We start from the raw sequence: 12,419 nt of genomic DNA, 5'->3' as shown, positions 1-12,419 counted from the left end.
AAATGTCAAAAATAGTTATAGACAACTTAATGCCCAACCACTCACCTATCATACCTAAACACACATTACCTTAAATACAGTTTCACTTGGCGCTCCTGTACGCTGATCTGCCCTGTGCGCAATGACGTCATGACGTTGCTGCGTCACGTAACGTGACCACATGGTGTCACGTCGCCCAGTCAGGTTGCCATAGCAACCGGTAAACAATACCACCGTGGCTATATCGGGCTAGTAAATCCCGATTCCAAAAGTGAATGGGCATAACAGCCCATCAGTAACGTACTAGGCACTATACATTGGTCTGTAGTTACCAACCACAGCAACACATGTTGCTCACAGTGAAGATCATGTAACAGGGGCGCAAATCATTAAAAAATTATTATAATCCCGTGTAATTACAATTTAAAAAACAATCAATCATGGATAGCAGGGACATATGAGCGATGCATTGGTCTAGTAGCGGCAAATCTGCATGGATTGAATCAAAACCAATCCAATTCGTCTGCCTAAGATATATATCTCCCCCACTATTTTTTCTGCATTCTAACCATATTAATTCTTGCCTCCTGGAGCATGATCAGAAACCCGTAAGGACCCACTAGGATGAAAATCCATGTGAATAGTTCTGGGTGACTTAGTATACATCCATTATTGGTAGGTACTGTTAAGGATTTATCTGTTGTAGAACGGTCCAAAGTCAAGGACAGTATTCAGCCCCCTAGGGACCAGGGTGTCCAGCGTATGGATCCATTTCGTTTCCACTTGTAGCAACCGGTTGTCCCTATCACCACCCCTTCTTAATGGTGGTACATGGTCGATTAACATTGACCTCAGGCTTGATAGGCTATGATTACATTCAGCAAAGTGCCTGGCGACCGGTTGTTCCGATTCCCCCTTTTTTAATGCCTCACGTATTGCACAGCGGTGGTTAGCCATCCTGTCCCTGAAACTTGTATATATATATATATAGGTATAGATTTATATTTTCCCAAAAAACATCATATATATATACAGTACCTGTATATGTATTTAAGAATAAATAGAACATATTCTTCTATGTGAAGAACATTGGAATGTGAAATATTAGTATTTCATGTTGGGTTAGTGCACTTGAGTTTGTGTGCGAGTAAGGGTGCTATGTTTTTTTCCACTTTTCACTCTCCATTGATGTCTATGGGAGAATACGTTGACGTGATTGCGATATTCTAGTTTCTGCTTTTTTGCGTGCGTTGCGTTAGCGCTTGTGTAAAAACGTTTTACTTTTAACTACCCGATGCGTGCAAAAAGCTTACTTCTAGCCAATTAAACACACAAGGGGGAGTGATAAATAACGCTCCACTTGTAATCTAGCCCTCTATGTTTTTCCTTTGAGGCATATTGAGAAAATTTGACTTCACAGAATGATGAAAAAAAAAGTATTTGATTTTGCAGAAAAACATGAAAAGTAAACCTGGTAAAATTCAATTTAAAAAATTACATTCAGAACAGCTACAGTAACATTAAAATTCAGATTGTCATAGAATTCAATATTTTGAAAGTGTTTCTTTTAAACTGACATTTGATATTCATATGTTACTACTGATACAGTTAAATTTAACAAGCATACATTTCAACGTAAAAAAAAACACAAAGGCTGGAAACTGGGCCTCGGTCTGAATAAAACTAGTTTATGGAAATGAATATGTTTATAATTAATATGAGTGGCACCTGCTGCGGAGTCCAGGTAAGTTGCCCATACAGGCTGACGTTCCTTAGTAGTATTTGTGTGTCCAAATGAAGAAGCTTCAGTGGTGTAAATGGCAGAAGACAAGCAAGTTGCATGGGCCAGACGTCCCTCTCATGAATAAACCTCTTATTGCACAGAAAGAAAAAAAGCACAAAATTCAAACTTAGTAAATTTTTCCTTTTCCTCTATATAAACATTGTTGCATCCTTTAACATTGCCTTAGGTGATATTCAGCTAGGGGGATTTTTCTATATTGTTTTCTATTCCAGCAAAATATAGGATACATGTAGATAATTTTTTTGCATGTTTAACCCATCCTTATTAGAAAAAAAGAAATATTAAAGGGACACTGAACCCACATTTTTTCTTTTGTGATTCAGATAGAGCATGCAATTTTAAGCAACTTTCTAATTTACTCTTATTATCAAATTTTCTTCATTCTCTTGGTATCTTTATTTAAAATGCAAGAATGTAAGTTTAGATGACGGCCTATTTTTGGTGAACCACCTGGGTTCTTCTTGCTGATTGGTCGATAAATTCACTCACCAATAAACAAGTGCTGTCCAGAGTTCTGAACAAAAAAATAGCTTAGATGCTTTCTTTTTCAAATAAAGATAGCAAGAGAATGAAGAAAAATTGATAATAGGAGTAAATTATAAAGTTGCTTAAAATTGCATGCTCTATCTGAATCACAAAAGAAAAAATTTGGGTTCAGTGTCCCTTTAAGTAAAAGGCAACAGTTTAACATGTTTTTCATCGACATTCGCAGAAGCAAAAGATGCAGTACTAAAGCAAAAGTAATATATGCTAATGGTTTAGTGTAATTTGTTTGAATGCAGTTTTTTTACATGACCAGTCATAGGCAGGGATGTGCAAATTTGCTGAAAGTGTAATTTGTTTAGTAGAACAAATAGTCCTGTGGACATTCGTTTTGGGCAATCGAATGTTGATAAGAATGAAAATCCATTAAAATTCGGTAATCAAATGTTATTTACGGTTTTCGATTGTTACTTTAATTTTTTAATGTAACATTTGATTTAACAAATACTATTCAGAAGTTCAATAGTTCATGTGGTAGGGAATTTAGTAAATTTGTACATAATAGATACAAATATATCAATTAGAATGTTTCTATTTCGAATATTGCTTAATTTGAATATTACATTTAAAGAAACCATTAGAAATACTATTACAAATGTATTGATTCAAATTTTTCGAATTAGATTATTTCATAATTTGAATTGAATTATTAGAAAAATTTGAATTGAATATTACATTTAAGGAAAGCATTAGAAATACTACACTGAACGAATGTTAGAATGTTGTACAAACATTTAAAATTCGAAACGAACAAACAAATGTGTTAAAATTAATTTACATTTCAATTGTTGCAGAACATTTGCCCATCCCTAGTCATTGTTGACAATAATTGGAAGTTGTACAGAGCTAATAATTTCTGCTCCCAGTATCCTGATTTCTCTACACTTTTACACCCAGTTTACATACTTTACATTAAGTTTTACCAGTTTGCAAAAAGCTCAGGATGTGTTAAACAAAAATTGGCCATTTTCCCTTCCGCTAGAAACTAGATGTAATTGCTTTCTATTGTGCTTTGGTAGTGGGCAGGAGTGATAATATACATCCCATAAGCTAACGTGATCTATAGAAATCATGAGAAACCAGAAATCACGACCACAACATCTGTAAATAGCATTTAGCAAACCTGTTATTACAATCTTTATTTTTATTTCATACTCACATTTTTTGAATAGTAAAGTACAGTTTTCTTGCATTAGGAATCGTGTTTCTCTCAGCAATTGTGTTGTCGTGATCAGGAGTTAAGTATTTGCCATTCAGTTGTTTGTTTAAAAGTGCAATCTTTTTATAGATATAAAATGTGGCAAAGAGAAACCTTGTTCTGTACAGTACGAGTGAGGTTTTGAAATTACAGTCTGTACAGAAAGTTCTGCAACTTTGTCACTTAAATGTCTCATGATTTACAGTATGAGAACTCTGAAAATCCCTTTAAATATTTTATTTATTTATAAAATATTTTACCAGTAAGGATACATTGAGATTTCTCTCGTTTTCAAGTATGTCTTGGGGCCACAAAACATTGCATTGTTACATTAGGGTACAATAAAATACAAAAACAATAATAATACATAATATATGCAAAAGTTTAACATAGAACAGGTAGGAAATATATAATCAACCATGACAGGTGCATTCTGTTTTGAGATATGTAGAGAGAGATCTCTTAAAGGATATTAGGCTTGGGGAAGGTTTGAAAGTGTGCGGGAGGTCGTTCCATAATTGTGGTGCTCTGTAGGAAAAGGAGGATCGAGATGCTTTCTTTTTGTATTGAGGCAAGCTAAATCATGGTTTGTTATTGGATTGGAGGTTATAGGAGGTGGGAATAGCCGGGGAGAGCATTCTGCTCAGGTAGTTGCGGACACCAGTAGTGGAACACTTAACAGAGGGCCCTAGTGCAAAAAATGTTTTAGGCACAAAGATTACTCAAAAGTAAGTGATAGTAATAACATACATGGTGCTCAGTATAATAATTTTTAGGATAGATAGTTGGACCTGTAACTTACACTAACAAAAGGCTCCCCTGCTTTTGGATTGTACATAATCTGAACACGCCTATGTATAGACTGGTTGCTATGCCTCCTCCCCCACAAGCACTTGGGCCCTGCACCCAAATCATTTCAGCAGTAATCCTCAGTTGCTTCACACTTATTGCCTAGGATACTTCTGACTACTCTCCGAGATGACCTTCCACCACCTCACCACATGTACCTGCCTGGTGCTACAAAGCACTGGAGCAGGTTGAGTGGGTCAGTAATGCAGAAGCAGCTAATGGGAGCTAATCACTAGGACTGTAAGCCTATCACATGACTGAGGGGAGCTCCAGCTGAAGGAAGTTCAGGGGGGGCATGTTCTCTCTGCCTGTAAGAGTGGCTGTGTACTGATCACTGACCTATCATTTTATGACAGCAGGCCCGGTAGTGATTCACCTGCTGCTGAGAGGGCTAGATCAGTGGGAGCCAACAGTTTGCAGGGGTGCACACCGAAGAGCCATTACCCTCCTTAGCTACACTACAGAAAAACTATTTTTTTATTAATAAAAACATGTGTAAACTAGGTACTGGCAGACAGTTCTTCTCAAATAAAAAACAATAAAAATAATGTATTTACGCTAGACAGAGCAAACATTCGGCAAGATTACAAGTTGTGCGGTACGGCTAAACCGCTGAAAAAATGGCCTTTGCGCACAGAATGGCAGGTCTCCCATATTACAAGTAAAAAATAACCTAAGCTACCCATTGCCCCTAAAGGGGCATTTGTATGGGCATTGCCCTTAAAAGGGCAATCAGCTCTTTAGTGTCCATTAAAAAATAAACAAATCCCTAATCTAAAAAAAAAACACCCCAAAAAAATAGCTTTATTATAGTAGTTGCTATGTGGGGGGCCGGCGATTTAGGGGTTAATAGGTTTATTTAGTGTTGGCGATGTCGGGGGGTGGCGGTTTAGAGGTTAATAGGTATATTTAGTGTTAGCGATGTCGGGGGGTGGAGGATTAGGGGTATTTAGACTAGGGGTTTATGTTAGGGTATTAGGTTTTTACATAACTTTCTTTTCCCCATAGACATCAATGGAGATTGCGTTATAGCGATCACCATTCCGCTTTTTCTAACACTTTTTCTCCATTGATGTTTATGGAGGAAAAAGTGCACGAGCACGTAAAGTCAGGCCTTGGCTTTTGTGTGTTATGGAGCTTAACGCACCATACCACCATACCCTACAACAAAAACTAAATTTATGCTTACCTGATAAATTTCTTTCTTTCTTGACAGAAATAATCACTAAGATTACAAGTTGTGCGCTAAACCCAGTGCGTAAATAACGCTAAATATTTAGCGGTACTGCACTTTCCATAGCGCTGCCATTACAAGTTACAGAAAAACCTTCTTTCTTTCTAATGACAAGGTGAGTCCACGGATCATCATCAATTACTGTTGGGAATATCACTCCTGGCCAGCAGGAGGAGGCAAAGAGCACCACAGCAAAGCTGTTAAATATCACTCCCCTACCCACAATCCCCCAGTCCTTTGACCAAAGGGAAAGGAGAGAAAGAAAGTAACACAAGGTGCAGAGGTGCTTGAGGTTTATATAAAAAGAAACTGTCTGAATACAGGGCGGGCCGTGGACTCACCGTGTCAAGAAATAAATAAATTATCAGGTAAGCATAAATTTTGTTTTCTTTCTAATGACACTGTGAGTCCATGGATCATCATCAATTACTGTTGGGAACCAATACCCAAGCCAGAGGACACAGATGATAAGGGAGGGACAAGACAGGTAACCTAAACAGAAGGCACCACTGCTTGAAGAACATTTCTCCCAAAAGAAGCCTCAGCTGAGGCAAAAGTATCGAATTTATAGAATTTGGAAAAAGTGTGCAAAGATGACCAAGTTGCAGCCTTGCAAATCTGTTCCACAGAAGCTTCATTTTTGAAGGCCCAGGAAGAAGAAACAGCCCTTGTGGAATGAGCTGTGATTTTCTCAGGAGGTTGCTGTCCAGCAGTCTCATATGCCAAGCGAATAACGCTCTTCAGCCAAAGGGAAAGTGAAGTAGCCGTAGCTTTCTGACCCTTGCGTTTCCCAGAAAAGTAAACAAACAATGCAGAAGAATGACGAAAGTCCTTAGTTGCCTGCAAATAAAATTTTAGTGCTCGCACAACATCCATATTATGCAACAAGCGTTCTTTGTGTGAAGAAGGATTAGGACACAAAGAAGGTACAATGATTTCCTGATTAATATTCTTGACCGAAACAACCTTGGGTAGGAAACCAAACTTAGTACGCAGAACCACCTTATCAGAGTGAAATATAAGGGGAATCACACTGTAAAGCAGAGAGTTCAGAAACTCTCTGAGCAGAGGAAATAGCAACAAGAAACAAAACTTTCCAAGATAACATCTTAATATCTAAAGAATGCATAGGCTCAAACAGAGCCTGTTGTAAAACTTTAAGAACAAGGTTAAGACTCCATGGAGGAGTAACAGGTTTTAACACAGGCCGAATTCTAACCAAGGCCTGATAAAACGATTGCACGTCTGGCACATCCGCCAAGCGCTTGTGTAACAAAATAGAGAATGCCGAAATCTGACCCTTTAGAGCACTTGCCGACAAACCCTTCTCCAGACCATCCTGGAGAAAGGACAAAATCCTAGGAATCCTTACTCTACTACAAGAGTATCCTTTGGATTCACACCAATACAAGTATTTACGCCAAATCTTATGGTAAATCCTGCGAGTCACAGGCTTACGAGCCTGAATCAATGTCTCAATGACCGACTCTAAAAATCCACGCTTAGATAAAACTAAGCGTTCAATCTCCAAGCAGTCAGCTTCAGAGAAACGAGATTTGGATGAAGGAAGGGACCCTGCAGTAGAAGGTCCTTTCTCAGAGGCAGTCTCCAAGGTGGAAAGGATGACATTTCCACTAGGTCTACCTACCAAATCCTGCAAGGCCACGCCGGGGCTATGAGAATTACAGATGCCCTCTCCTGCTTGATTCGAGCAATGACTCTTGGAAGGAGAGCAAACGGAGGAAACAGGTATGCTAGACTGAAGTTCCAAGGAACTGCCAGAGCATTGATCAGAAATGCCTGTGGATCTCTTGACCTCAAGTCGTATCTCAGGAGTTTGGCATTCTGATGAGAAGCAATGAGATCAAACTCCGGCTGCCCCCACTTGAGGGTCAAGTTTTTAAAACACATCCAGATGAAGTTTCCACTCCCGGAATGAAAAGTCTGTCTGCTCAGAAAATTTGCTTCCCAATTGTCCACTCCTGGGATGTGGATCGAAGAAAGACAGCAGTTGTGGGTCTCCGCCCACTGAATAATTCGGGCCACCTCTGTCATGGCCAAGGAACTCCGAGTTAACCCCTGGTGGTTGATGTAGGTGGCCATCGAGGTTATGTTGTCCGACTGGAATCTGATAAACCGGGCTAAGGCTAACTGAGGCCAAGCCAGAAAAGCATTGAAGATTGCTCTCAGCTCCAAGATGTTTATGGACAGGAAATGTGTGTTAGCGCAACAAACCAGATAGACCTCAGGCTACCTATACACCTCAGTAGCTTTACTGAGGTGCCTACCTGTCCTGCAGCTCACGAAGTGACTTCCCTCACAGAAGAAACAATCCGGACATAAAAAACAGCAGCGCAGTAAAAACGGAGATCGGAGCAGTGGACTACAACGTCACAGCTATGCAGCTCTCTTGAATCGCACTGAAAGCGTGCCGAAAGGAAACAGTTTCAGCAAGGACCCTCCCCTTTTCAAATACAGAGCGGTCCTAGTGGTTACAGAGCCCTAACTGCCAAAAAAACGGCTTACAACTGTAAACTCCATGACCAAAAGTTAAAGTATAAAAACTACTATAACACACTGAGCCCCCAAAAATCTCCTCACAGCCTCAATGCCCAAACTGCCTTAAAGAAACCCCAAACATGAAGGTTTAATAAAGTCCCATATAAAATAAGACAGATTTTAGCTGTAACAAGTGCCAGCAATCTCCTTGCAAAAGAAAATTAAAATGGCACTTACCTGAAAGTGCTGTCCAGCAGCAGGACAGCTCACCTGGTTTGAGAGCGTTAAGCACCTCACATGGACCTGTGAAGAGAGAAAAACTGAGTAAACCTACTCAGGTTTTCTAGCTAGGGCAGCAGATTCTTGAGAAAACGCAGTGAGGATTGTACCCCACAAGTTCTCAAGTGCTCAAAAGCCACCACTGCCCTACTGTAGAGTCTATTGTGGACTAGGCTAGACCCCAGAAAAGAACAGAGTAAGCTTACTCTGCTAAAAAAATAATAAAATCTTGATTGAAGAAAACTTCTCATCAGACACCTAAACTTCACCTCCTCCTTGCACTACAGGCAAAGAGAATGACTGGGGGGATTGTGGGTAGGGGCTTGATATTTAACAGCTTTGCTGTGGTGCTCTTTGCCTCCTCCTGGTGGCCAGGAGTAATATTCCCAACAGTAATTGATGATGATCCGTGGACTCACCTTGTCATTAGAAAGAAAGAAGGTTTTTCTGTAACTTGTAATGGCAGCGCTATGGAAAGTGCAGTACCGCTAAATATTTAGCGTTATTTACGCACTGGGTTTAGCGCACAACTTGTAATCTTAGTGATTATTTCTTCTAGATTAAAGCAGACTTTGAAAATCATCTACACTACAGCCTGCTCAGCAGCTCTCACTAGATCCTGCACTAATAAGTTGCGAAGTACCAGATTTGAATGCTGTTATTTTCTATTATTCACTAGATCAAGCAGAAAATTGTTAGGTCTGGATCAATAATTCACAGGACAGACAGAATGGTCTCTGAATGCTGCAATGTTCCTGTTTATAGAGCTGAAGACAGGACTTCATGTGTTAAAGGTTAACTAAAGCCACATTTTTCTTTCATGATTCAGATACAGCAATTTTAAGCAACTTTCTAAATTACTTCTATTATCAATTTTTCTCTTGCTATCTTTATTTAAAAAGCAGTAAATATAAAACTTAGGAGCCAGCCCATTTTTGGCTCAGAATATGGGTTACACTTGCTTATTGGTTAGCTGAATGTAGTCACCAATAAGCAAGGGCTATCCAGGGTTCTGAACCTAAAATGGGCCGGCTCCTAAGCTTTATATTCCTGCTTTTTAAATAAAGATAGCAAGAGAACGAAGAAAATTGATAATAGGAGTAAATTAGATAGTTGCTTAAAATTGCAGGCTCTATCTGAATCATGAAAGAAAAAATGTAGGTTTAGTGTCCCTTTAAGTCAAAATATATTTTTTTCTAAATGCATGCCAGAATAAAGGTTCAATGTTACACTAATATTAAGGGACTAAGAAACTGAGCTTGCTAAATATATGCTATTTTAGTAGTATAAGCATTATTAACTGCCAAACCTATGATGACAAAATCATTGTGCAAGAATATTCCAGTTGTAGCTGAAAACACAAAAGTTTCTTGTCAGTAGTGTACCCCCAAAGGTAACTTAGTAGTAAGCAACAATAATAATATACAAGCTGCTCTGTATAACGATTAAAAGGAGAGATAAGATAGACCTTCAACCAGAACCAAGAAAAGCTTCCCCTGCTTTAGGGTTACACAAATTCTGGAGCCACTGCACTGGCTGCACCAATGATAGTTCCACCCCTGTTTCTTGTTTTAAGAGTAAATAATAAGTTATTTAGACACAACTTACCCGCAGTACGTACATTATAGCTGCCTTCTGTGCTGGTGAAAGCAGGGAAAGAGATGGCTTCAGGCACTGGCAAATTTTGGAGAGAAGAGAAGCGGAGATAGACCGCAGGATCTCAGGACTCAGAGCAGGAATCAGAGAGTGAAAATTACAAAGTACCAGCTCCGTAATCTACAAAATAAAACATTAGATGTGAGAGTAATCTTCTTAGTAAAATGATATCTATTATATAGGAAAGGACTAGAATCTGAAACCTTACATTTTTAACAGGTTCTGCAACTGGCTGATTAATGAACTAAGGCCAAGTTTATCAATGTTGTTAATCATTATAAAGTTAAAGATTAACCCCTTAAGGACCAGTGATTTACCCTATTGGGTTTGCGTTACTAATAACACTATTTCCGGAGACCAGAAGGGAGGAGGGAGGGTATAGTAGCACTTGCTTGCGGCAGGACCCGCCTTATTATAAGCGAAGAAACCCTTAATGACCGGCAAAATACATGGTATGTCACGGTCGTTAAGGGGTTAAAAGTTGTTGGATATTAGTTTAGCATTTATTTATTTATAACAGCAGAAGGTTAATTCTCATTCAATCCAATTATTATATTATTATATGGCAGTCGGGGGGGGTTGGTTATTTTTTCTGAATTGGTTTATTTTTTTAATGTTTGATCAAGAACTTAAACTCTGAACTTAAGGTTCTTTTTTGTCATTGAATTTCATCATTCCAGTGTGTGCAGTGCATACCCTTCGCCTTTCCTGTAACCTGTAGAATTGTTATAAATTGGTAGAGCTCACTCAATATCTGCCCACAGCCATGTCCATGGTCCTATCAGATCAGACATGTCCAAAACCTGACCAGAGAGGCCTATGGCCTACAAGTGGCATGTCCTCCTGACCTGTCCCTGCCCATGACCCCACCCTCCTGTTGTGATCCCTTCCACAAAATGCCGGTGGGCCACTGCACACAGGCTCTTTAATCTCCCACATCCAGGAAATCCTCCAGAAAATGATGGTATAGTGTAGCTACAATGAGGGTACTGTGTTTGTAGTGACAATTAGAGTGTTGTATGTGTGAAGTAACAATTATAGTGCTCTTTGTGTGTGGTGACAGTGAGGGTGCTTCATGTGTGTGTAGTGACAATGAGGGTGTTGTGTGTGTGTAGTTAGGGTGTTGTGGAAGTAGTAACAATGAGAATGCTGTGTGTATGTAGTGAAGATGAGAGTGTTGTGTGTGTAGTTAGGGTATTGTGTCAATTTGTGTGTGTAGTGACAATAAGGATGCTGTGGGTGTAGTTAGGGTATTGTGTTTGTAGTGACAATGAGGATGCTGTGTGTGTAGTTAGGGTATTGTGTGTGTAGTGACAATGAGGATGCTGTGTGTGTAGTTAGGGTACTGTGTTTGTAGTGACAATGAGGATGCTGATGATGACAATGAGGATGAGAGTTTTGTGTATTTAGTAAGGGTGTTGTGTGTGTAGTTAGGATGTTGTGTGTGTAGTGACAATGATGATGCTGTGTGTGTAGTTAGGGTATTGTGTGTGTAGTGACAATGAGGATGCTGTGTGTGTAGTTAGGGTATTGTGTGTGTAGTGACAATGAGGATGCTGTGTGTGTAGTTAGGGTACTGTGTTTGTAGTGACAATGAAGATGCTGTGTGTATAGTTAGGGTGTTCTGTGTGTAGTGACAATGAGGGTGTTGTGTATGTAGTTAGGATGTGCATGTTGTGAAAATGAGAGTGTTTGTGTGTAGTTCAGGTGTTTGTGTTGTCACAATGAAGGGGCTGTGTGTGTCGTTAGGTTGTTGTGTTGTGTGCATTACCGTGAGAGTGCTGTATGTGTAGTAAAGGTTTTGGGTGTTTAGTGACAGTGATGTGTGTGTTAAAGGTGTTGTGTGTGTTGTGACAGTGAGAGTGATTTGTGTGTGTAATTAGGGTGTTGTGTGTATAGGAGCAGTGAGAGTGATGTTTGTCTAATGGGTGTTTTTTGTGTACTAACAATGAAAGTGATGTGTGTGTAGTAAGGGTGTTGTGTGTGTAATGACAGTGAGAGTGATGTGTGTGTATTTAAAGTGGTGTGTGTAGTGACAGTAATAGTGTTCTATGTGTAGTTAGGGTGCTGTTTGTGAAGTGACAATGAGAGTGATGTCTGTGTAGTTAAGGTGTTGTGTGTGTAGTGACAGTGATAGTGTTCTATGTGTAGTTAGGGTGTTGTGTGTAAAATGACATTGATGGTGATGTGTGTGTATTTAGGGTGCTGTGTGTATAGTGACATTGATAGTGATGTGTGTGTATTTAGGGTGCTGTGTGTGTAGTGACAGTAAGAGTGATGTGTGTGCACTGTGTAGTGACAGTGATAGTGTTCTTTTTTTTTGTTAAGGTGTTGTGTGTGTAGTGACAGTGATGTGTGTGTATTTAGGGTGCTGTGTG

General features: G+C 39.4%; 1 protein-coding gene across 1 annotated transcript in view; it reads right to left on the bottom strand.

Annotated features, from left to right (window-relative positions):
- Positions 1–12,419, bottom strand: part of STRC (stereocilin) — a 149,643-nt gene that overhangs the window by 67,389 nt on the left and 69,835 nt on the right. The window contains exons 13-14 of the mRNA XM_053719370.1: positions 9,994–10,161; positions 1,708–1,851 (exon numbers count right to left, since the gene is read on the bottom strand). Coding sequence (XP_053575345.1) covers positions 1,708–1,851; positions 9,994–10,161 — 312 coding nt within the window. The remainder of the gene's footprint in view (positions 1–1,707; positions 1,852–9,993; positions 10,162–12,419) is intronic.

Source organism: Bombina bombina, chromosome 6 (genome assembly GCF_027579735.1).
Source record: "Bombina bombina isolate aBomBom1 chromosome 6, aBomBom1.pri, whole genome shotgun sequence".
Classification (NCBI taxonomy): Eukaryota; Metazoa; Chordata; class Amphibia; order Anura; family Bombinatoridae; genus Bombina; species Bombina bombina.
The sequence above is the reverse complement of the archived record's forward strand: the minus strand, read 5'-3'. Positions and strand labels throughout refer to the sequence as shown.